Source organism: Rhinoderma darwinii, chromosome 1, assembly GCF_050947455.1.
Source record: "Rhinoderma darwinii isolate aRhiDar2 chromosome 1, aRhiDar2.hap1, whole genome shotgun sequence".
Lineage (NCBI taxonomy): Eukaryota > Metazoa > Chordata > Amphibia > Anura > Rhinodermatidae > Rhinoderma > Rhinoderma darwinii.
The window spans coordinates 416,918,014-416,944,907 of NC_134687.1; the positions used below are offsets into that span (position 1 = coordinate 416,918,014).

General features: G+C 45.0%; 1 protein-coding gene across 3 annotated transcripts; it reads right to left on the reverse strand.

Annotated features, from left to right (window-relative positions):
- Nucleotides 1-31: 31 nt before the first annotated feature.
- Nucleotides 32-26,894, reverse strand: EMC4 (ER membrane protein complex subunit 4). 3 transcript variants are annotated; one of them, XM_075829074.1, is made up of 6 exons: nt 26,793-26,894; nt 19,030-19,118; nt 6,284-6,395; nt 5,765-5,918; nt 4,819-4,979; nt 32-169 (listed from the first exon to the last, which is right to left on the reverse strand). In XM_075829074.1, exons 2-6 carry the CDS (start codon nt 19,107-19,109, stop codon nt 134-136), a joined length of 543 nt encoding a protein of 180 aa, XP_075685189.1. In that variant the 5' UTR covers nt 19,110-19,118; nt 26,793-26,894; the 3' UTR covers nt 32-133. The 3 variants fall into 3 exon arrangements, with proteins under 3 accessions (XP_075685189.1, XP_075685180.1, XP_075685173.1); XM_075829065.1 differs by lacking the exon at nt 26,793-26,894 and adding an exon at nt 26,756-26,784; XM_075829058.1 differs by lacking the exon at nt 26,793-26,894 and adding an exon at nt 26,629-26,700.

Below are 26,894 nucleotides of genomic sequence, written 5' to 3' on the forward strand. Positions count from 1 at the left end.
CTACTGGGAGTAGTCACAATTCACACGTTGCTTTGGGTAGAATAATTTATTAGAAGAGTAAAGAACAAAAATGACACAGAGTCTGAAAAGTAGTTGTCCACTTCTGCATTGCGTGTGTTCCTTTATGGAAAGATCATAGTAAGAGGCCTCCTCCGGTGTACTCTATTCTCTACAAGAAGAAATAGGCAAACAGTCAACGGGTAGCAACAAAAGTGTAGGATAAAGGTCACATTTTCATATTTAGAGAAGACAAATTTATTTCTCCTGCAAAAGGAAGGAAAGTTATGAAGAATAGAGTGATGCATTTCCTTTCTTTTGTGTTCACTCCTGTTTGGCTCAAAAACTAAATCAAAACAGTGATACTGGCCTTAAGGGTTATGTTCTCACACACAGGATATGCTGCACATTTTCTGCAGTGGAATCTAAAATAAACTTTGCTGAGCATATTGCTGCAGTTTTTCCTGCGGATTTAGGGGAAACCGCGCCGCAAAACAAGTCAAAATCCGTCCGAAAATGCCCCCCATTGATTTCAATGGGAGGCGGAGGCGGTTTTCTCCCCGAGCGGTAAAACCGCCTCGTGGGAGAAAGAAGGCACATGCCCTATCTTCGGGCTTTTACGTCTCTGACCTCCCATTGACATCAATAGGAGGCAGAGAAAGCGTATTTCTCTTGAGTTTTTTGCCCGTAGCACTCAATGGGCGTGAGCGAAAAACGCAGCCAAAATCGCTGCAAACTGTGTGCAGGAAGGTCAAAATCTGCCTCAAAATCCCAAACGGAATTTTGATGCAGAATTTTTCTCCTGCAAAAAACTCTGTGTGAACTCAGCCTAAGGCTTTATTCAGACGAACGGGAAAAACATCCGTTGCACGGACCTATATTTGTCTATGGGGCCGTGCTGACATGTCCGTGATTTTTCCTCAGCGTGAGTCCGCTGAAAAAAAAGTCACGACATGTCCGTTCTTTCAGCGTTTTTCGCGCATCACGCACCCATTGAAGTCAATAGGTGCGTGAAAACCACGCATGCCGCACGGAAGCACTTCCGTGCGAACTGCGTGATTCGCGCAAGAGCTGTCAAACTCTGAATGTAAACAGAAAAGCACCCTGTGCTTTTCTGTTTACAAACATCCAAACGGAGTGTCTTTGAGATGAGCGAACCCGGCAAAAAAAATTCCGGTACGCGACGTCAGGAGATAATCACTGTCCAGGGTGCTGAAAGAGTTAAAATGTTTCAGCACCCTGGACAGTGACTTCCGATCCCAATATACATGAACGTGTAAAAAAAAAAAAAAGTTCTGACTTACCGATAACTCCCGGCTTCTTCCTCCAGTCTGACCTCCCGGGATGACAATTCAGTCCAAGTGACAGCTGCAGCCAATCACAGGCCAAGCACAAACTGCAGCGGTCACATGGACTGCCGCGTCATCCAGGGAGGTGGGGCCGGATGTCAAGAGAGGGACGCGTCACCAAGGTAACGGGAGGGAAGTTCTCGGTAAGTACGAACGTCTTTTTTTTTTTTTTTAAACAGGTTGCTCGATATTGTGATCGGAATTCACTGTCGAGGGTGCTGAAAGAGTTACTGCCGATCAGTTAACTCCTTCAGCACCCTGGACAGTGACTATTTACTGACCTCGACTAGCCTCATCTCTATGATGGCGGCTGCGCGAAAATCACGCAGCCGCGCATCATACACTGATGACACACGGAGCTGTCAAGTGGTTTTTGCGCGCGCAAAAACGCCACACTCGTGTGAATCCAGCCTTAGGGTATGTTCACATGGCAACGCCAAATACGTCTTAAATTAACTGAATTTCAGCAGTTTTTGCAAGTACTTGCGTTTTTCGCGGCGTCCATTACGGACGTAATTGGAGCTATTTTTCAATGGAGTCAACGAAAAACTTCTCCAATTACGTCCCAAGAAGTGACATGCACGTCTTTGGGGCGGGCGTCTTTTTACGCGCCGTCTTTTGACAGCGACGCGTAAAATTACACCTCGTCTGAACAGGACATCGTAAGACCCATTGTAAGCTATGGCCAGATGTTTGCAGACATAATGGAACTGTCTTTTCAGGCGTAAAACGCCTGAATTACGTCCGTAAATAGGTCATGTGCACATAACCTAAAGCTGGGTTCACATGAGCATGTTCGGTCCGTAAAGGACGGAACGTATTTCGGCCGCAAATCCCGGACGGAACACAGTGCAGGGAGCCGGGCTCCTAGCATCATAGTTATGTACGATGCCAGGAGTCCCTGCCTCTCCATGGAACTACTGTCCCGTACTGAAAACATGATTACAGTACGGGACAGTTGTCCCGCAGCGAGGCAGGGACTCCTGGCATCGTACATAACTATGATGCTAGGAGCCCGGCTCCCTGCACTGTGTTCCGTCCGGGACTTGCGGCCGAAATACGTCCGTCCATTACGGACCGAACATGCTCATGTGAACCCAGCCTAAGTGTTATACTTTGATTATAGCAAAGTATATGTGCATCTGCAGATTTCCATGGGTTTTTACTGTGAGGGTATGCTCACACGATGAGAGGCATTTACGTGTGAAAAGACAGACTGTTTACAGCTGCCTCGTTTCACACGTAAATGCTCCTCCTCGTAATTTACGAGGCGTCTGAGACGCCTGTAATCTTGAGCTGTGCTTCATTGAGTTCAATGAAGAACAGCTCAAATTACGTGGCAAAGAAGTGCCCTGCACTTCTTTGCCGAGGCAGTCCAATTACGCGTCGTCGTTTGACAGGTCGTCTGCACAGTACGTCGGCAAACCCATTCAAATGAATGGGCAGATGTTTGCCGACGTATTGCAGCCCTATTTGCAGAAATAAAACGAGGCATAATACGCCTCGTTTACGTCTGAAAATAGGTCGTGTGAACCCAGCCTGATTCTGCTTTGTAAACGCTGTAAAATTCAAAACAAAAATCTGTTGCAGAATTTAACCCCTTCCCCCTGCTGGCATTCTGGGCCCTAATGTCCAAGCGATTTTTTACATTTTTCCATTGTCACATTCGAAGAGCTGTAACTTTTTTATTTTTGCGTCGGCATAGCTGTATAAGGTCTTGTTTTTTGCGGGACGACTTGCAGTTTTTATTGGTACCATTTGAGAGTAGATGCGACTTTTTGATCACTTTCTATCACATTTTTTTTAAGTCAGGATTAACAGAAAACAGCAATTTTTCCATCGTTTTTTATTTTATTTTTTACGACGTTCACCGTGCGGGTTAAATAATGTAACAGCTTTATAGTCGGGGTCGTTACGGACGCGGCGATACCAAATATGTGTAACTTTTTTGCTTTATTGTAGTTTTTTTTAATAGTAAAGCATTTTGTAAGGGGAAAAGCTGGGTTTTTCATTTTTTTTTTTTCACTTTTTTTTTAATTAACTTTATTAAACTTTTTTTTACTTTTTTACTAGTCCCACTAGGGGACTTCCCTATCCTCCGATCGCTATTATAATACACTGCAATACTTTTGTATTGCAGTGTATTACTGCCTGTCCGTTTAAAACGGACAGGCATCTGCTAGGTCATGCCTGCGGCATGATCTAGCAGGCATTCGCTGCAGGCAGACCTGGGGGTCTTTATTAGACCCCCGGCTGCCATAGAAGACACAGACACTCGGCGATTTTATCGCCGGGTGTCAGTGAGATGAGAGGGAGCTCCCTCCCTCTCTGCAAAACCATTCAGATGCGGTGCTCGCTATTGTGCACCGCATCTGAAGGGTTAAACGGGTGAGATCGATACTAATATCGATCTCACCCGGCAGAGCAGGGACGCCCCCAGCCCTCAGCTGCTTCTGGCAGCTGAGAGCAGGGAGATTTCACGGCTCCCTGCTCTGTTTACTTTATTCTAATGCAGCGACGTAGTTTGGCGGCGCTCTAGAATAAAGCCCACTAATGACCGCCGTAAAAAGACGTATCGGCGGTCATTAAGGGGTTAAACTCCCCAGTGAAGTCTATTTCCACGTGACTTTTCTACAGTGTGGGCATTAGATTTTCTAAATCTCATTCACTTTTCTGCTACTGTAAATGCTGAAAACTTTCCACACAAAATTCCATTAAGGAAATTCCACCATGTTTATGCGACTTGGGAACCCGGCCTAAAGGTGTGGATCACGTCAAAGTAAGGGCTTATTCAGACGAACGTGTAATACATTCGTGCTACGCGAGTGATTTTCACGCGCCTCACACGGACCTATGTTAGTCAATGGGACAGTTCAGACGGTCAGTGATTTTTCACGCAGCGTATGTCCGCTGCTTAAAACTCACGACATGTCCTATATTTGCCCGTTTTTCGCGCATCATGCACTCATTGAAGTCAATGGGTGCGTGAAAACGGCACACGGACGCACTTCCGTGTGATGCGTGCTACAGTAGTTAAAACTATGAATGAAAACAGAAAAGCACCACAACATAAAAACAGAGTGTCATAATGATGGCGGCTGCGCGAAAATCACGCAGCCACGCATCATATGGTGGTGACACACGGAGCTTTTGTGGACCTTTTGCGAGCGCAAAACGCACATGCTCGTGTGAATCCGGCCTAACACAGGTCTAAGGCTAGATAATAGGGCCTTCTTGTAACAAGCCAGTCATCTGTCAGTTGGACTTGATCAGCACAGGTTTTCAGCCTCTGGGTGTAATCAAAAACGTTTCCATACAATGAAAGTAAGCAGGGATGTTGCACAGCGAAGAATTGAAACAATAAGGCTCTGTACAAATTGGTGTAGTGATTTCCATTTTTACAGGATCCATGAACTGACTGCAGCTATAGATATAATGATAACGGGACTAATATAAAATAGTGTAGACTAACCTCAGGTGGTTCAATGAAGGCCAGCCAATCAGAAGCATGTGTGGGTAGAAGTCCCATAGACTGACACTTATAAACAGCCAATGCAAGGCCCAGAAGGTTTCCAATGAGATAAACCAGCCCTTGAAGGAAACGCTGACCAGAGCTCTCCAAGAGCTTGAAGGCTTAAGAAAAGAGGGAAAAGATTTGACTTTGGTTTTACACACATGGAATATGAAGTGTTTGTTGCTGCCTTTGCTTTGTGCAATGTTGGGCCAGGCAACACGACCTCTATGGAGCAGTGTCCATACCGCCTAGGTTGCACTATTCTGCAAACATGGAAGTAGGCACCTGTCCTCTATAGTAGTCAATGATTTCCATAAAGACTGTGAACTAGCTAATATATGTGGAGGATCAACACAGGGTGAACCTACATTAGGGCAAATTTGTATGAATGCTTCTCTTATGGGTTTATAACAATCACCAGACAGAACATTTGAATTATGGCCATTGAGAAATAATGCAGGTTACAAACACACAGATTGTTAGGGTATGTTCACACGGCCTATTTTACGGGCCGTAAACTCCAGAAAAACGGCCGAAAAATCGGAAGTAGAACGCCCCCAAACATCTGCCCATTGATTTCAATGGGAAAACGGCGTTCTGTTCCGATGGAGCGTTTTTCGCGGTGTTTTTTTACGCGTAAAAAAACGGCCACTAAAAAAGTGCAGGACTCTTCTTGGGACGTTTTTGGAGCTGTTTTTCATAGACTATTGAAAAAAGCTCCAAAAACGGCCGTAAAAAACGCAGTGAAAATCGCAAGTGGCACAAAAAAAACGTCTGAAAATCAAGAGTTGTTTTCCATTGAAAACAGCTCCGTATTTTGAGCCGTTTTTGACTCTGCGTGTGAACATACCCTAAATCTCCAGCTCATCCCAGTTCAAATAATAAAAACAGAAGGAACACTTACTGGCAGGTGTAGCAAGCAGTGCTTGTATTGGTCGCCATGCCATCATACACGCCATCATAATGGGGAAGATGGAAATTGTGTTCCCAGCCATATACATAATAAACAGATTCATGGGGATCTGCTTCAGCGGTCCCAAGGCGATGTCCCAGCAGCGCTGTACATAAAATACAACGGTTAGCAAACAGTCATAGCAAAGTTGAATAGGAACTACACTTATCAAAACTTTGGATTAGTGGGGTCCGGGTACGGAGATCCCCACCGTTGCTGAAAAGAAGGGGTGGAAGCGCTCCGCCTCCTCAGCTGGGATCAGCGCTCATCGACAGGCTGAAGACTGTTCACATTGACATTCTATGAGAGCCATCTTCAGCTTGACGGATCGTCGATCTCAGCCGAAGGTGCAGGGCACTTCTGCACCTTAGTTTCAAAAGTTTGAGGTGAGTGTAGTTAGTCTTTAAAAGAGGACTCCCTGACCTATGTATTGTACTGACTGTTCATTATAAGCCCCATCAATCTCCTTACCTTCTCTACTAGGATGTGGTCAGACTCCTGTACACTGGTGTCTGGGACTTGTTTGTCAGAATACCCTACTGGATACATACTGTCTTGTGGAGCACTCCTTTCACCTCGACCTCTGACAACATGCAAAGAAGGAGTTAAAAGAAGACATGTGGAGAGATACACAGCATTGTAGATTCAAGAGTATAATTGAAAACGTTTTCTGAATGCATGATAATTTGTCAGATGGAATTATAAGCAAAAATCAGAAATGAGTATTACAAGCTTCACACTTTACTTATATTTTTATTCAGGTTTTTCAAGCATAACAGAGAATTAGCGAAATACTTTGTCACATATAAGAGGAAAGAAGAAAAAAAAAAAACATACAAAAGCAAACATTATATGAAGTATAAAGTCCACGCTAGCATATGGCCAAAACACGTCATCCGTAACTATAACAAAAGAAAACAAGGCATACTACGTGCAATATAATATGCAAAAGCCGGTGGTAAAGTCAAATATTCAGCTTATCTGGTGACATGAACCGAAAGAAAGCCTAGACCAAAAACTTTGAGCTAACTAAAGCCTTGAAAAAAAAGCAGAATACTAATCTTGGTGGTTATACCTTCTGGGCGTTTACACTCCCAGACCCTATTGGGGGTAGTGGATGGCGGTTCCAGAGACAATAAACACTGTCAGAAAAACTTGAAAGGGCTACATTGCAAAATATTCTTCTAAAGCCTAGGGCAAAAAGAACAAGTGGTGACTTCATGGTCCTTAGAAACTATAGACCTTTGAAGTCTGTACAAACCCTGGAATCATGACATCAGTCCACAGAGTTGGGGGTCCAAGTGTGGACGTTTCTTTAGTGGGAAAGCCCAACAGGCGGATAAAAAGTGGCCTCTTTGTTGCGTCTCAAAGGTGGGCTTGGAAGGAAAGGAGGCTAAGACCATCTATAAGGGCACACCATGATGACAGATCTGGAGGAGCAATTTCCAAAGCATTGTAAAAATGTGAGAGGTCAGAGAGGTTGTGTAAAACAAAAGGTCTGTTCTCGAATGCTGCAAAATGGGTCACTCCCTGATATGAGATTCCCTTCTTCTTTAGCTTGGCAAGCAAAGGCTTAAAGAGGCTCTGTCACCACATTATAAGTGGCCTATCTTGTACATGATGTGATCGGCACTGTAATGTAGATTACAGCAGTGTTTTTTATTTAGAAAAACAATCATTTTTGACGGAGTTATAACCTATATTAGCTTTATGCTAATGAGTTTCTCAATGGACAACTGGGCGTGTTTTACTATATGACCAAGTGGGTGTTGTACAATCAGGGACCAATTAGCGTCATACACTTCTCTCCATTAATTTACACTGCACATAGCGATATAGCTATATCGCTATGTGCAGCCTCATACACACACTATAACGCTACTCATGTGTCACTGCCGTAGTGGGGAGGCAGCTGTCCAAACAGAGCACCCCCAAGCAATACATACAAAGTTCAGCACAAGGGTACCTGAATAGTCCAGACAGTGGCAGAGGCTTTAGCACGGATGGAGGTGGGTGCAGCAGGTTGCGCCAGACATGGGGGACCACAACAGGTGCAGTAGGTTGCGCCAAACGTGGCGGACCACAACAGCTGCAGTAGGTTGCGCCAGACGTGGCGGATCACAACAGGAGCAGCAGGGTACGACTCAAATCACGAACAGGATCAGGAACAATAACACAGCACGGGATACAGGTAGCAGGGCACAAGAACACTGGGAACTGGGTAAACACTAAGGGACCATTTGCAAAGACTAACATGGGAATTACTAACAACGCTCAGGCAAAGATCAGAAGGGCAGGGCCCTTTTTATAGTCCAGGGTGATCTGGGAATAATTTATAAAATTATTTACATATGTGCGCACTAGCCCTTTAAGGCTGGGAACCAGCGCTACGGCAGAGTGGACGCATGTGCTGGCGTCTCCAGAGAGGGAGACGCCGGCAGGAAGAGGAAGATCTGCAGGAGGCAGGTAAATGGAGGTCGCGGGTCCATGACCGCGTCTGTAACAGGACAGAGATGCAGTATTTATAGAATCTGAAAGCTCTCTCACTTTAAAGGGAAGGTGTCATGATTTTTTATTTTTTTTATTATATCGCTTTTAATAAAATATAAACAAAAATGTTATTTAGTAGTGTTGTAACTTTAAACTTTTTACTGTGTTCTTACTTTTACTTTTCTATGGGGGCTGCCATTTTTTTCCCATCTCTGTATGGGTCGATTAACGACACATACAGAGATGGAATACTGCACATACAACCCCAATAGAGAATGCGAACGGGAGCCGTTCCATTTTCAGAAGCGTACGCGTCTGTGTGGGAACGGCGCATGCGCCGCTCCAACAGAGACCAAAACGAAGCTCGTTCGTAGAGCAAAATCCAGCGGCCTTTTCATGTGCACCGGAAGCCGCTGCTGGACAATAAGATGAAGATTTCCAGCCATATGTTTAACGAAGCGAAGGCGCAAGGAGCATAGACGGCAGCGGCAGGAGCAGGTCATTTATGTTCGTGTATGTGATGTGTGTATTATGTTCGTGTGATACTGTCTGCTGAGCCCTGTATCTATTCCTCCTACACTGTGCAGTCGCTCAGAAAATGGCGGCACACAGTGTAGGAGGTTTGAAGACCTTCAAACCCCTCCTCCTGGCACTAGCCAGAAGAAGGGAGGGGGGATTGTGTGATGACACTAGAGGAGAGTGTGTCCACCCCAAATTTGCAACATAAATCAATAAGGTTACTTTACCACAGTGACCATGATGCAATTTTGGGAACTGCTCCCTCTAGTGGCCAGCACATGGAAATGTTATTAATTAGAATCTAATTTATAATATTTCCTGACTTGTGAAAAAATGTAAAAAATTAAAACAATGTGTAATCACTCAAATACTAATTGTTTAACTGAAAAAAAAAAAATACTAATAGTTTCTAGCGACACATTCCCTTTAAGGTTGTTCCACCTTAGTTATGACTCAAGTTTTCCACCATCAGAGAGCGTGATTGCAGGATGGTAGTATGAGAAAGCACAGTCTCTCGCAGAGCGCCTACGTTCCTAGTTGTAACGGTCTCCACTGAGGCGATCTTGTCCTGAAGAGTTCACACTTTCATATGGAGGGTGGCAAGTTCTGAGCGCCATGAATTCTCTAGAGGATGGCCAGATAACTCCAGGTCTCCCTTAGAGGGAAGCAGTAAATAAAGCTTTTGGAAAAAGCATCCCGATCATCCCTGTTTAGTGGGGAGGAATGTGAAAATGTAGGGATGGAAAATTCAGGCGACAGTGGGTTCAGAAGAGAATCTACCATATTGGGTGTAGTAATAAAAGAACATAATGCTTCCTCAGCTCCAGGTTGTCCCGATTATGAGAGTAAGGGGAGTCATCCGCCAAAACTAAAGAGCGGGCCGCAGCCTGAAAAGATTTAGGAGATTTGGGTGGCACCAAGGCATTCAATAGTGTTTCTGGAATGGGAGTTAAAGAGACTCTGTCACCACATTATAAGTGCCCTGTCTCCTACATAAGGAGATGGGCGCTATAATGTAGGTGACAGCAGTGCTTTTTATTTAATAAAACTATCTATTTTCACCACATTATTAGCGATTTTTGATTTATGCTAATGAGTGTCTTAACCCCTTGCGTACCTTCAACGTAATAGTACGTCGCTGGCCGCTTATTCCAGCGTACCTTCGACGTACTATTACGGCGCAGGAATAAACTGTCACTATGGGAAATCACATAGTGACAGAACAGCGGCGGCAGCTGTCATTGACAGCTAACCGTCTCTGCTACCGGCCTGGGGACCAATTAGCAGTCCCCAATGCCGGCGATTGCTGCGATTGGTCAGTCTCTGAAGACTGACCAATCACAGCCGTCTGTGACGTCGTCTGCAGGAGAAAGCTCCTGTCACTTTCTCTGATCTCCTCACTTCTGTGAGATACGTGAGGAGATCAGAGAAAGCGGTGTAAAAAAAAAAACACTATTTTTATTAACCCCTTCCCGAAAATGGGCGTATAGTAACGCCCTGAGGATGAAGCGGGCACAGGAGCTGTGCTCGCTCCATCTTCATCGGATGTCGGCTGTAATATACAGCCGACATCCCACTGCAACTACAGCGATCACTGTCCTCTCCGATCGCTGTAGTTTAACCCCTTAAATGCCGCTGTCAATAGCGACAGCGGCATTTAAGTGATTGATACAGAGGGAGGGGGCTCCCTCTGCACCCCATTGCCCCCCCGCGAAAAATCGCGGGGTTCTGATGGTTGCAATGGCAACCAGGAAGCCTAGCAACGGCCAGGTACGGGAGCCTATTAGGTCCTGCCCAAGGCAGGACATAATAGGCTCAACTGTCAGTTGTAAAGTGACAGTTACAATACACTGCACTACATCAGTACATACATATACATATATTGTGCAGGGGATCAGAAGATCAGATCTTCCAGTCCCCTAGTATGTGTAAAATAAAAAGTGAAAAAAAAAGTAAAAAAAAAAGTTTTAAATAAATAAATACAAGTTTTACGTAATAAAAACAATAATCGCCTTGTTGCCCTGATCAAGCCCTTTATAATTAGAAAAAAAATGAAAAAAAAGACAAAAACTAGACATAATAGGTATCGCCGCGTTCGTATCGGCCTGACCTAAAAAAAATATCATATTATTTATCCCGCACGGTGAACACCGTAAAAAAAATACCATAAAAAACAATGGCAGAATTTCCTTTTTTGGTCACGTTGTTTCCAAAAAATGGAATAAAAAGTGATCAAAAAGTCGCGCGTAGCCAAACATGGTACCAATAAAAACGATAGTGTGTCACGCAAAAAATGTATGTACTCCGCACAGATTACATATGCCCCCACATTATAATCTGAAACACCAGTAAAACACTAAACAAAACTACTACCAAGCAAAATCTGCGCTCCAAAAGCCAAATGGCGCTCCTTCTGGGCCTGGCAGTGTGCCCAAACAGCGGTTTATGACCACATATGGGGTATTACCGTACTCTGGAGAACCGCTTAACAATTTATGGGGTGTATGTCTCCAGTGGCACAAGCTGGGCCCAACGCATTGGGCACTGAAATAGCATATATGTGGAAAATAGCAATTTTCAATCTGCAACATCCACTGTGCACTAATTTCTGCAAAACCTTTGGGGGTCAAAATGCTCACTACACTTCTAGATGAATTCCTTGAGGGGTGTAGTTTCCTAAATGGGGTCACTTCTCGGGAGTTTTCACTGTACTCGTACATCAGCGCAATGCAACATGGCGTCAAAAACAAATTTTGTAAAATCTCCACTCCAAAAACGAAATTGCACTTTTTCCGTTTAGACCCTTGCCGTATGTCCAAATAGCCGTTTACAACCACATATGGGGTATTTCCGTAATCAGGAGAAATTGTGTAACACATTTTGGGGTGTCTTTTCTCCTGTATTCCTTGTGGAAATGAAAAATTCTGAGCTAAAGCTACAGGTTATTGGAAAAAAAAAATGTTTTCATTTTCACGGACCAATTCTAATAAAATCTATAAAACACCTGAGGGCTCAAAATGCTCACTAAACCTCTAATTTAATTCTTTCAGGGGTATAGTCTCCAAATTGGGATCACATCTGGGGAATTTCTACTGTACTGGTACTTCAGGGACTCTGCAAATGCGACATGGCCCCCAGAAACCAATTCAGCAAAATCTGAGCTGCAAAATCCAAATGGTGCTCCGTCCCTTCTGTGCCCTGCCATGGGTCCAAACAGCAGTTTATTACCACATAATGGGGTATTTCCGTAATCAGGAGAAATTGCTTTACAAATGTTGAGGTGCTTTTTCTCCTTTATTCCTTATAAAAATTAGAAAATTCTGTGTTTTTTCCCAAAAAAAGTCTCTTTTCATCTTCGCAGACTAATTCCAATAAATTCAGCAAAAAACCTGTGGGGTCAAAATGATAACTATACCACTAGAAAAATTCCTTGAGGGGTATAGTTTCCAAAATGGGGTCACTTTTGGGGGGATTCCACTGTTTAGGTCCCTCCAGGGCGTTGCAAACGTGACACGGCACTGAAAACCATTCCAGTAAAATCAGAGCTCCAAAATCCAAATGGGGGTTCTTCCCTTCTGAGCCCTGCTGTGGGTCCAAACAGCAGTTTATTACCACATATGGGGTATTTCCGTAATCGCGAGAAATTGCTTTACAAATGTTGGGGTGCTTTCTCTCCTTTATTTCTCGCAAAAATTAGAAATTTTTACGTTTTTCCAGAAAAAAAGTAGATTTTCATTTTCACAGACTAACTCCAGAAAATATAGCAAAATACCTGTGTGGTCAAAATGCTAACTATACCCCTAGATAAATTCCCTGAGGGGTGTAGTTTAAAAAATGGGGGTCACTTTTGGGGGTTTCCACTGTTTTGGCACCACAAGACCTCTTCAAACCTGACATGGTGCCTAAAATATATTCTGAAAAAAGGAGGCCCCAAAATCCACTAGGTGCTCCTTTGCTTCTGAGGTCTGTGTTTCAGTCCATTAACGCACTAGGGCCACATGTGGGATATTTATAAAAACTGCAGAATCTGGGCAATAAATATTGAGTTGCGTTTCTCAGGTAAAACCTTCTGTGGTACAGAAGAAAATGTATTACATATGAATTTTGTAAAAAAAAATGAAATTTGAAAATTTCAGCTCTACTTTCCTTCAATTCCTGTAAAACGCCTAAAGGGTTGAAACACTTTCTGAATGCTGTTTTGGATACTTTGAGGGGTGCAGTTTTCAAAATGGGGTGTTTTATGGGGGTTTCTAATATATAGGGCACTCAAAACCACTTCAGAACTGAACTCGTCCCTGAAAAAATCGCTTTTTGAAATTTACTTAAAAATATGAGAAATTGCTGCTCAAGTTCTAAGCCTTGTGAGGTCATAGAAAAATAAAAGGATGTTCAAAAAACGATGCAAACATAAAGTAGACATATGGGAGATGTTAATTGGTAACTATTTTGTGTGGTATTACTATCTGTTTTACAAGCAGATACATTTAAAATTGGAAAAATCATAATTTGTTCATATTTTCGCTAAATGTTGGTGTTTTTCACAAATAAGCAATGAATTTATCGACCAAATTTTTGCACTAACCTAAAGTACAATATGTCACGAGAAAACAATCTCAGAATCGCTTGGATAGGTAAAAGCATTCCGGAGTTATTACCACATAAAGTGACATGTCAGATTTGAAAAAATGGGTCTGGTCCTCAAGGCCAAAATGAGCTGGGTACTCAAGGGGTTAATGCCCAAGTGGGCGTATTTTTACTTTAGACCAAGTGGGCGTTGTACAGAGGAGTGTATGACGCTGGCCAATCAGCATCATGCACTCCTCTCCATTCATTTCCTCAGCGCATAGGGATCCTTTTAGATCAGTATGTGCAGTCTTATACTAACACATTAACAATACTGAAGTGTTTAGACAGTGAATAGACATTCCACGGGATGTCTATTCACAATCTCTGCACTTCGTTACTCTGTCTGTGGTAGTTACAGCTGAGGAAACGTAATCTCGTTGTAACCGCGTAATCTCGCGAGATTATGCTTGCTCTGCTGTAACTACCACAGACAGAGTAACGAAGTGCAGAGATTGTGAATAGACATCCTGTGGAATGTCTATTCACTGTCTAAACACTTCAGTATCGTTAATGTGTTAGTATAAGACAGCACATAAGGATCTAAAAGGATCCTTATGAGCTGAGGAAATGAATGGAGAGGAGTGCATGATGCTGATTGGTCAGCGTCATACACTCCTCTGTACAACGCCCACTTGGTCTAAAGTAAAAATACACCCACTTGGGCATTAACCCCTTCCCGACATGCGCCGTACATGTACGGCGCTGTCGGGAGGTGCTTCCCGCAAAGCGCCGTATATGTACGGCGCAGTGATGGTGCGGGCTCAGAAGCAGAGCCGGCACCATCACCGCGGGGTGACAGCTGTATTATACAGCTGGCACCCTCCTGTAACTGCCAGGACCGGAGCTACTCTCCGATCCGGCAGATTAACCCCTCAGATGCTGCGCTCAATAGAGCGCAGCATCTGATAGGTTTTCACCCTACCGGCAACCCAGTGATGCAATCGCTGGGTTGCTGTGGTAATCGGACGCCAGAAAATGGCGTCCGAGTCTGCCTTGTACGGGAGCCGATGAGGACCCGCCTGCGGCGTGTCCTCATAGGCTTGCTGTCAGTGAATAACTGACAGCGCTAATACACTGCACTACGTATGTAGTGCAGTGTATTAGAGTAGCGATCGGGGCATCAGGCCCTCATGTCACCTAGTGGGACAAGTCAGAAAAGTTAAAAAAAGATAATAAAAATGTGGTAAAACAATAAAAACACACACATTTCAAATAAAAATAAAGCTAAACTGACTTTTTTCCCAAAGTAAGTCTTTTATTATGGGAAACACCGTAAAAATTAAAAAAAACTATACATAATTGGTATCGCCGCGTCCGTAACGACCCAAACTACAAAACAATTATGTAATTTATCCCGCACGGTGAACGCCGTAAAAAAAAAAAAACATGAAAAACAACGCCAGAATATTTGTTTTTAGGTCACATCTCCTTCCAAAAAATGCTATAAAAAGTGATCAAAAAGTCACATTTACTCCAAAATAGTACGAATAAAAACGGCAATCCGTCCCGCAAAAAATAATCCCTGACACCGCTTTGTACACGCAAAAATAATAAAGTTATGGGTCTTAGAATATGGCGACAGAAAACAAATGATTTTATAAAAAAAGTGATTTTATTGTGCAAAAGCCGCAATACATAAAAAAAACTATATAAATTTGGTATCGCCGTAATCGTATCGACCCGCAGAATAAAGCTAACATGTAATTTAGGGCACACTGTGGATGCCGATAAAAAAACCAATAAAAAAACTATTCCAGAATTGCTTGTTTTTGGTAATTTCCTTTACCAAAAAATGAAATAAAAAGTGATCAAAAAGTCGTATGTGTTCTAAAATGGTACCAATAAAATCTACAGCCCGTCTCGCAAAAAACAAGCCCGCACACCGCTCAATCAACTGAAAAATAAAAAAGTTATGGCACTAGTAATGCGGTGATGAAAAAACATCTCAATGCGCAGGCCGGAGGGGCACATTCCTTCAGTTTCAGGGCCCTAGTATTTAGGAACTAGGAAAGGGAATGGACACAGCACATCCGCTGGAAGCGAGGGCACCTTTATTATACCAGCGCAAAACTTTCCCAGCAATATTTCCCAAACTACGAAGGAGAAAAAGTCCCCAAAAGGTGCAGAGCGTTACAGAAGGGGGATAAGAAAGAAAACCGTTTATCAGTGTGACACCGGCCTGCGCATAACGGATCGCTTCACAGCGTAGCACACATCTATGGATAATTGTATTATTTACCCCATTATTATACCCTCTTATTATGCCCTGATGTACTCCGCACAGATTACTTATGCCACCACATTATAAACTGAAATACCAGCAAAACTCAAACAAAACTACCAAGCAAAATCCATGCTCAAAATGGCGGTCTATTCCTTCTTAGCCCTACAGTGTGCCCAAACAGTAATTTATGGCCACAAGTAAGGCATTACCATACCCGGGAGAACCCGCTTAACAATTTATGGGGTAAGATTCTCTAGGGGCACAAAATATTGTGCGATGCATAGGCAGATCAGTGGAAAAATTGCAATTTTCACTTTGCACAATCCACTGCGTATTCATTTCTGAAAAACACATGTGGAGTCTAAATTCTCACTACACCCCTTGATAAATGCCTTTAGGGGTGTAGTTTCTAAAATGGGGTCACTTTTGTTTGGTACATCAGGGGTTTTGCAAATGCAACATGGCGTCCGCAAAACATTCCAGAAAAATCTACGCTCAAGAAGATAAATACCGCTCCTTTTCTTCTGAATGCTCCCATATATGTAAACAGCTGATTATAACCACATATGGGGTGTTACCGTACTCGGGAGAAATTACTTTACAAATGTTGGGGTGCTTTTTCTTCTCTATTCCTTGTAAAAATGAAAAATGTTGATCTAAAACTACATCTTGTTGGAAAAAAAAATTATTTTTCATTTTCATAGCTTAATTCTAATTAATTCAGCAAAAAACCTTTGGGATCAAAATTTTCACTATACCCCTAGATGATTCCTCAGGGGGTGCAGTTTCCCAAATGGAGTCAATTTTGGGGTGTTTCCACTGTACTAGTACTACAGGGGCTCAGCAAATGTGACATGGCGCCCAGACACTATCAAAAATCCAAATGGTGCTAGTTCCATTCTGAGCCCTACCGTGTGTCCAAACAGATGTTTGTGACCACATGTGGGGTATTGTTTTACTCGGGAGAAGTTGCTTTACTAATTTTATGATGCTTTTTCTCCTTCAGTCCTTGTGGAAATGAAAAAAAAATACCTAAACCTACATTTTATTTGAAAAAAATGTAGATTTTAATTTTCACAGCCTACTTCCAAAAATTTCTGCAAAAAACCTGTGGGGTCAAAATGCTCACTATACCCCTAGATAATTTCCTCAAGGGGTATCGTTTCCAAAATGGGGTAACTTGTTGGGGGTTTCCACTGTTTTGTCACCTTAGGGGCTTTGCAAATGTGACATGGCCTCCGCAAACCATTCCTGCTAAATTTGAGCTCCAAGAGCCAAATGGCGCTCTTTCCCTTCTAAGCCCTGCCGTGTGTCCAAACAACCGTTTATTACCACATGTGGGGTATTGTTTTACTCGGGAGAAATTTCTTTACAAATTTTATGGTGCTTTTTCTCCTTTAGTCCTTGTGGAAATGAAAAAAAATTAGCTAAACCTACATTTTCTTTGAAAAAATGTAGACTTTCAATTTCATGGCCTAGTTCCAAAAATTTTTGCAAAACAACTGGCCGGTCAAAATGCTTGCTACAACCCTAGATAAATTCCTCGAGGGGTGTAGTTTCCCAAATGGGGTCACTTTTGGGGGGTTTCCACTGTTTTAGTTCCACAAGACCTGTTCAAATCTGACATGGTGCCTAAAATATATTCTAATAAAAAGGAGACCCAAAATCCACCAGGTGCTCCTTTGCTTCTGAGGCCGGTGCTTCAGTCCAGTAGCACACTAGGGCCACATGTGGGATATTTCCTAAAACTGCAGAACCTGGGCAATAAATATTGAGTTGCATTTCTTGGGTAAAACATTCTGTGGTACAAAAAAAATGGATTCGAAATGAATTTCTGGAAAAAAAAAATGAACTTTGAAAATTTCACCTCTACTTTGCCTTAATTCCTGCGCATTGTCTAAAGGGTTAAGAAACTTTCTAAATGCTGTTTTGAATACTTTGAGGGGTGCAGTTTTTAAAATGGGGTGACTTATTGGGGGTTTCTAATATCTAAGGACCTCAAAGCCACTTCACAACCAAACTGGCCCCTGTAAAAATAGCATTTTTAAATTTTCTTGAAAATGTGAGAAATTGCTGCTAAAGTTCTAAGCCTTGTAACGTCCTAGAAAAATAAAATGATGTTCAAAAAACGATGCCAATCTAAAGTAGACATATGGGGGATGTTAGTTAGCAACATTTTTGTGTGGTATAACTGCCTGTCTTACAAGCACATACATTTAAATTGAGGAAAATGCACATTTTTGCAATTTTTCGCTAAATTTTGGTGTTTTTCGCAATTAAATACTGAATGTATCGGGCAAATTTTGCCAGTAACATAAAGTCCAATGTGTCACGAGAAAACAATCTCAGAATCACTTGGATAGGTAAAAGCATTCCGGAGTTATTACCACATAAAAGTGAAACATGTCAGATTTGATAAATGAGGCTCTGTCAGGAAGGTCAAAAGTGGCCAAAGAGGGAAGGGGTTAAGCAACTCATCAGCATAAATCTAAAATCTCTAATAAAGTGGTGAAAATAGATAGTTTTATTAAATAAAAAGCACTGCTGTCACCTACATTATAGCGCCCATCTCCTTATGTAGGAGACAGGGCACTTATAATGTGGTGACAGAGCCTCTTTAAGGGAAGAAGAACCGAGCCTTCCATTCTTTGAAGTTGTGCATTCTCTTGTGAGTACTGTAGAAGAGCAAGGTTGCAGAGATGGTGGGACAGCTGAGTTAGGGGGAGTGGCAGTGTCCACAGCAGCCATTGCAACCGATGTCAACAGAAAGGAAAGGCTAGGGGTAGGCCTCCAAGAAAACATCTAGGTGCCGTAAAAGAGGACATCTTTGCAGACCTCTATTTTATAAGGTTTTTGCCATTTTTCAGGTGAAAAAAAAAACTAAAATAACCAAGCCGCATGCCACGCAACCACAGTTTATTGCACTTCAGAGTCGTCCTATTTGAACAACTGCTTTCCATATGCCCTGTTCTGGAATATGGACTTACTAGACAGGGGTCCTCCACTTAAGACACCCTATGTGAGCTAAAGCAAAGAGCTGCTAGAATGAGAACGGATTCAACAACAGCATGTATTGCGCAGTTGACCAGTCTTATATTGCCGCCATGCAACTATACATTTCCTATATTGTGGCCCCGGTCAGCTGATTTCTGGGGCGGCTTTATTTTGAAAGGGTGTTGTAGTTTCTTTAGGTTATCAGAACAGATACGTGAGATAAAGTAGTGATCATAGGGGCCCTACAGTCAGCCTCTCCACAGCCTGAAATGGCAGCTTACACGGAATAGAAATAATAATAATATCCTCTAGGTTTGCTGTGTTCTTAAGTATATCACCATTTATAAAATAAGATGAAACGTACCTGGTTCCACCAGTACTAAACTCAATGGCCCATTTAAAGCGCCGTCCACTTTTTGCAACCAAATTTGATGGAGCTGCCATTGCTGTAACCTGAAGAGAAAAGAAATTATATTTGTCTCAATCAGAACATTATAAATCCAAGATGTGGTGAAGCATTCCATCTGTGCCCGCAGCCATTCAGCACAGCCAAGAAGGCTGGCCTGTCATTTCTCAAGTAGAGCAGAGGGGATTGGACATGCGGCTGCATTACTAGTCCTTCTCAATGAATTACAATATCATCACAGAGTTCATTGATTTCAGTAATTCAACTCAAAAAGTGAAACTCACATATTATATAGATTCATTACACACAGAGCGATCTATTCCCAGCATTTGTTTCTTTTAATGTTGATGATTATGACTTAGGGTATGTTCACACGAGGGCGTCCGTTACGGCTGAAATTACGGGGATGTTTCAGCCTGAAAACATCCCCGTAATATCAGCCGTAACGGCATGTGCAGGCGCTTGAACGTCACGTCAATTACGGGCGTAATTGGCGCTGCTATTCATTGGAGTCAATGAATAACGGCCAAAGAAGTGACAGGTCACTTCTTTGACGCGGGCGTCTATTTACGCGCCGTCTTTTGACAGCGGCGCGTAAATTATGCCTCGTGTGAACAGACAAACGTCTGCCCATTGCTTTCAATGGGCAGATGTTTGTCAGCGCTATTGAGGCGCAATTTTCGGACGTAATTTTGGGCAAAAACGCCTGAATTACGTCCGTAAATAGGCCGTGTGAACATACCCTTAGGGTATGTTCACACGGCTTATTTTCGGCCATTTGTTGGGCCGTTTTTTTTAAAAACGGCAGCGTAAAAAAACAGCTGCGAAAAATAAGTGCATGTCACTTCTTGGGACGTTTTTGGAGCCGTTTTTCATTGACTCTATTGAACAACAGCTCCAAAAACGGCCTTAAAAAACACAGCGAAAAGCAAAGAGTGGCTTAAAGAAACTTCTGAAAAGCAGGAGCTGTTTTCCCTTGAAAACAGCTCCGTATTTTCAGACGTTTTTGGTTAAGCGTATGAACATACCCTAAGGGTATGTGCACACACACTATTTACGTCCGTAATGGACGGACGTATTTCGGCCGCAAGTACCGGACCGAACTCAGTGCAGGGAGCCTGGCTCCTAGCATCATAGTTATGTACGACGCTAGGAGTCCCTGCCTCTCTGCAGGACAACTATCCCGTACTGTAATCATGTTTTCAGTACGGGACAGCAGTTCCACGGAGAGGCAGGGACTCCTAGCATCGTACATAAGTATGATGCTAGGAGCCCGGCTCCCTGCAGTGTGTTCGGTCCACTACTTGCGGCCGAAATACGTCCGTCAATTACGGACGTAATTAGTGTGTGTGCACATACCCTAACAGTTAATGAAAATCACGGTGTTACATGAAGTCCAGAATCAACGCAGCCGTCTAGCAGGACATTTCCCAGCACTTCATGCTTCCCTCTGCTGACAAGCTTAATGGAGATGCTGATCTAATTTTCCAGCAGGACTTGGCACCTGCCCACACTGCCAAAAGTACCAATACCTGGTGTAATAACCACAGTATCACTGCGCTTGATTGGCCGGCAAACTCACCTGACCTAAACCCCATAGAGAATCTATAGGGTATTGTCAAGAGGAAGATGAGACACCAGACCCAACAATGCAGATGAGCTGAAGGCCGCTATCAAAGCAACCTGAGCTTCCATAACACCTCAGCAGTGCCACAGGCTGATCGCCTCCATGCCACGCCACATTGATAACACCTCAGCAGTGCCACAGGCTGATCACCTCCATGCCACGCCACATTGATAACACCTCACAGTGCCACAGGCTGATCGCCTCCATGCCACGCCACATTGATAACACCTCAGCAGTGCCACAGGCTGATCGCCTCCATGCCACGCCGCACTGATGAAGTAATTCATGCAAAAGGAGCCCCGACCAAGTATTGAGGGCATATACTGTACATACTTTTCAGTAGGACGACATTTCCGTATTAAAAATCATTTTTGAAATTCGGCTTATATAATATTCTAATTTTCTCAAAGACTAAATTTTGGGTTTTCATTAACTGTTGGACCCTGTCGTGTGAATAGAGCCTGAGTGGCGGCCGATAAAAACGGCAGTTTTTCTCGGCCGTTTTGCATCCTTTCCGTGTTTTTGTTTTTTAACGGCTGATTTTGACCCGTTTTGCATCAGTTTATTTCCCTGTCCGTTTTAAAAACTGATGAATTTCATTTGTAAATTATTTGCCACACACTGCCCTCTGTAGATAATGCCACACACTGCCCTCTGTAGATAATGCCACACACTGCCCTCTGTAGATAATGCCACACACTGCCCTCTGTAGATAATGCCAGAGACCACCTCGTAGGTAGTGTTACACAGCACCCTTCTACAGTCACCCCCCCCCCCCTACCTTCCTTTAGTGGACAGCTCCAGGAGAAGTCCCTGACTTCACTGTCCACATATGGACAGTGAAGTCAGGGACTTCTCCTGGAGCGGAATCCCCAGATCAGGGATTCAGCTCCTACAGGGAGCAACAAAATACCCTCCTCCTCACATGCACTTCGCACTGTGAGGAGAAGAGAGCGAGCGAGCGAGCGAGCGGCAGAATGCACGGCCGTCACTCGGATCACATCCAAGTGACAGTCGTGCTGTACACAGCCCCATAGACTTCTATGGGAGCCGTGCGGCCGGGAGAACAGCCCAAAATAGGAGATGTCCCATTTTTTGACCGCCAGTCAAAACAAAAATCGCACGTGTGAATAGCCCCATTTGGGGTCTATTGTTCCTACTGCGACCGTGTGACAGCTGTTCAAAGAACGTCCGAGAATCCCTGTCGTGTGAATAGGACCTTAGTCATAATCATCAACATTAGAAGAAAAAAACGCTGGAAATAGATCGCTCTGTGTGCAAAGAATCTATGTAATATGAGTTTCACTTTTTGAATTAGTGAAATAAACGTACTTTTTGATGGTATTCTAATTAGTTGAGAAGGACTAGTGTGCCCTATTGCTGATTTACAACACAAACGGTGAAAGTCACAGCAAATCAGCATGTAACATGTCTAAACATACACATAGGCGGCTTTTTGTGCCTATCCTGGGTTAGGCCGAGTAACCCGTGTGTGGGCTGTAGACCATGCACAGCTTTTCAAAGAGAGACAGAAAAAGGGCACAGCACATTCATTCCAGCCATCAGTGGATATCTCAGCACGCAGACCCCCACCAATAAAAATGATGACATGTCAGGAGTTTTTTGGGGGTAAATTTGAATGTGAAGCAGTTGTCCTGCTGGTAAAGTGCTGTGGTGGAGGCCCCATGTTCAATTTCACCTCATTCACACGGCAGTATTTCTAAAGCAAAACCAGGAGTGGATCCATAACACGGAAGAGGTACAAATCTTTCCATTATACCTTTTCTCTGTGGAAATTACACTTCTAGTTTTGGATTACAAATCCTGCCATGTGAATGAGGTCCAGTGATGCTCTCACTTGTCCGCTTCCCTAACACGGGTAGAGATGATGAATTGGCAATGTGCATGCTCAACCGCTGCTCCATACAAACTCAGTAGTGCTAGTTAGGAGGAACCGGGGACCCCATACAAGTGACCAGTGAGGGTCCCAGCCATCTAAAGCTGCCCATACATTTTAGATGGCGTCAAGTCAAACGCTCGTTCAGCCGACAGCAATTCCTTCCAACTCCACATACACAGGCACGCTCGTCCACGTGTGCACCAGTCCTCAGGGAGAAAGCCGCTGCCAGACTCCACTGGCAGCAGCTTATCTAACAAAAGAATAATGAAATTCAACATGCTTGACCCCCCCCCCCCAAGCATCTGCAGTCATGGCAGAGTTGGGGTGCCGCCATGGACATTTAATAGTTGGCCCAGCCGAAATCAGCTTGGTTTGGCTGCCATACGTCTAATGTGTATGGCCAGCTTAACATTGATCACTGACCCAGCGGACAGGAGGGCAACATCATTGTGTGAAAACCCCTTTAAGGACATGTTCACAGTAGGATTTTAGGTGCTCTTATCCCTGGATCCTGTTATGGGTTGGCACGGGTGGCACACTCTGGATCCTGTTATGGGTTTGAACGGGTGGCACACTCTGGATCCTGTTATGGGTTTGCACGGGTGGCACACTCTGGATCCTGTTATGGGTTTGCACGGGTGGCACACTCTGGATCCTGTTATGGGTTTGCTCGGGTGGCACACTCTGGATCCTGTTATGGGTTTGCACGGGTGGCACACTCTGGATCCTGTTATGGGTTTGCACGGGTAGCACACTCTGGATCCTGTTATGGGTTGGCACAGGTGGCACACACTCGATCCTGTTATGGGTTGGCACAGGTGGCACACACTCGATCCTGTTATGGGTTGGCACAGGTGGCACACTCTGGATCTTGTTATGGGTTTGCACGGGTGGCACACTCTGGATCCTGTTATGGGTTTGCACGGGTGGCACACTCTGGATCTTGTTATGGGTTTGCACGGGTGGCACACTCTGGATCCTGTTATGGGTTGGCACGGGTGGCACACTCTGGATCCTGTTATGGGTTGGCACGGGTGGCACACTCTGGATCCTGTTATGGGTTGGCACGGGTGGCACACTCTGGATCCTGTTATGGGTTGGCACGGGTGGCACACTCTGGATCCTGTTATGGGTTGGCACGGGTGGCACACTCTGGATCCTGTTATGGGTTTGCTCGGGTGGCACACTCTGGATCCTGTTATGGGTTTGCTCGGGTGGCACACTCTGGATCCTGTTATGGGTTTGCACGGGTGGCACACTCTGGATCCTGTTATGGGTTTGCACGGGTAGCACACTCTGGATCCTGTTATGGGTTGGCACAGGTGGCACACTCTGGATCCTGTTATGGGTTGGCACGGGTAGCACACTCTGGATCCTGTTATGGGTTGGCACGGGTGGCACACACTGGATCCTGTTATGGGTTGGCACGGGTGGCACACACTGGATCCTGTTATGGGTTGGCACGGGTGGCACACTGGATCCTGTTATGGGTTGGCACGGGTGGCACACTCTGGATCCTGTAATGGGTTTGCACGGGTGGCACACTCTGGATCCTGTTATGGGTTTGCTCGGGTGGCACACTCTGGATCCTGTTATAGGTTTGCTCGGGTGGCACACTCTGGATCCTGTTATGGGTTTGCACGGGTGGCACACTCTGCATCCTGTTATGGGTTTGCACGGGTAGCACACTCTGGATCCTGTTATGGGTTGGCACGGGTGGCACACTCTGGATCCTGTTATGGGTTGGCACAGGTGGCACACACTGGATCCTGTTATGGGTTGGCACAGGTGGCACACTGGATCCTGTTATGGGTTGGCACGGGTGGCACACTCTGGATCTTGTTATGGGTTTGCACGGGTGGCACACTCTGGATCCTGTTATGGGTTTGCACGGGTGGCACACTCTGGATCTTGTTATGGGTTTGCACGGGTGGCACACTCTGGATCCTGTTATGGGTTGGCACGGGTGGCACACTCTGGATCCTGTTATGGGTTGGCACGGGTGGCACACTCTGGATCCTGTTATGGGTTGGCACGGGTGGCACACTCTGGATCCTGTTATGGGTTGGCACGGGTGGCACACTCTGGATCCTGTTATGGGTTGGCACGGGTGGCACACTCTGGATCCTGTTATGGGTTTGCTCGGGTGGCACACTCTGGATCCTGTTATGGGTTTGCTCGGGTGGCACACTCTGGATCCTGTTATGGGTTTGCACGGGTGGCACACTCTGGATCCTGTTATGGGTTTGCACGGGTAGCACACTCTGGATCCTGTTATGGGTTGGCACGGGTGGCACACTCTGGATCCTGTTATGGGTTGGCACAGGTGGCACACACTGGATCCTGTTATGGGTTGGCACAGGTGGCACACTGGATCCTGTTATGGGTTTGCACGGGTGGCACACTCTGGATCTTGTTATGGGCTTGCACGGGTGGCACACTCTGGATCCTGTTATGGGTTTGCACGGGTGGCACACTCTGGATCCTGTTATGGGTTTGCACGGGTGGCACACTCTGGATCCTGTTATGGGTTGGCACGGGTGGCACACTCTGGATCCTGTTATGGGTTGGCACGGGTGGCACACTCTGGATCCTGTTATGGGTTGGCACGGGTGGCACACTCTGGATCCTGTTATGGGTTTGCACGGGTGGCACACTCTGGATCCTGTTATGGGTTTGCACGGGTGGCACACTCTGGATCCTGTTATGGGTTTGCACGGGTAGCACACTCTGGATCCTGTTATGGGTTGGCACGGGTGGCACACTCTGGATCCTGTTATGGGTTTGCACGGGTAGCACACTCTGGATCCTGTTATGGGTTGGCACGGGTGGCACACTCTGGATCCTGTTATGGGTTGGCACGGGTGGCACACACTGGATCCTGTTATGGGTTGGCACGGGTGGCACACTGGATCCTGTTATGGGTTGGCACGGGTGGCACACTCTGGATCCTGTTATGGGTTTGCACGGGTGGCACACTCTGGATCCTGTTATGGGTTTGCTCGGGTGGCACACTCTGGATCCTGTTATAGGTTTGCTCGGGTGGCACACTCTGGATCCTGTTATGGGTTTGCACGGGTGGCACACTCTGGATCCTGTTATGGGTTTGCACGGGTAGCACACTCTGGATCCTGTTATGGGTTGGCACGGGTGGCACACTCTGGATCCTGTTATGGGTTGGCACAGGTGGCACACACTGGATCCTGTTATGGGTTTGCACGGGTGGCACACTCTGGATCCTGTTATGGGTTTGCACGGGTGGCACACTCTGGATCCTGTTATGGGTTTGCACGGGTGGCACACTCTGGATCCTGTTATGGGTTTGTACGGGTGGCACACTCTGGATCCTGTTATGGGTTTGCACGGGTGGCACACACTGGATCCTGTTATGGGTTGGCACGGGTGGCACACTGGATCCTGTTATGGGTTGGCACGGGTGGCACACTCTGGATCCTGTTATGGGTTTGAACGGGTGGCACACTCTGGATCCTGTTATGGGTTTGCACGGGTGGCACACTCTGGATCCTGTTATGGGTTTGCACGGGTGGCACACTCTGGATCCTGTTATGGGTTTGCTCGGGTGGCACACTCTGGATCCTGTTATGGGTTTGCTCGGGTGGCACACTCTGGATCCTGTTATGGGTTTGCACGGGTGGCACACTCTGGATCCTGTTATGGGTTTGCACGGGTGGCACACTCTGGATCCTGTTATGGGTTGGCACGGGTAGCACACTCTGGATCCTGTTATGGGTTGGCACGGGTGGCACACTCTGGATCCTGTTATGGGTTGGCACAGGTGGCACACACTGGATCCTGTTATGGGTTGGCACAGGTGGCACACTGGATCCTGTTATGGGTTTGCACGGGTGGCACACTCTGGATCCTGTTATGGGTTTGCACGGGTGGCACACTCTGGATCCTGTTATGGGTTTGCACGGGTGGCACACTCTGGATCCTGTTATGGGTTTGCACGGGTGGCACACTCTGGATCCTGTTATGGGTTTGCACGGGTGGCACACTTTTTCCTTACCAAAAATCGCCTAAATAAGTACAAAATATAACGATCACTTAAAAGAATAACGACCATAAGGTTAAAAAAACAAACAGCTATCATCATAGAAGATTAACAAGTGCAGCTACACAACAAGTTACAATACATCTCGTTTCATCGTGTAACAATATCCGGTTCATTACCGTGAGTGTTTTCCGCGGGTAGCAACCGTGTCGGAAGACGCTTGTTAGTGACGTCTGGAAACCGTCCAATCGTTTGTAAGTGACGCTCCTAACACTAGGTGG

Coding starts and splice junctions, on each gene's coding strand:
- EMC4 (XM_075829058.1), bottom strand. CDS start 26,685: ATGGTCGTTATTCTTTTAAGTGATCGTTATATTTTGTACTTATTTAGG. Junction 6,396..19,029: donor TTTAGTACTGGTGGAACCAG/GTACGTTTCATC, acceptor GCATGTTGTCAG/AGGTCGAGGTGAAAGGAGTG. Junction 4,980..5,764: donor ACTGCTTGCTACACCTGCCA/GTAAGTGTTCCT, acceptor TCTTTTCTTAAG/CCTTCAAGCTCTTGGAGAGC.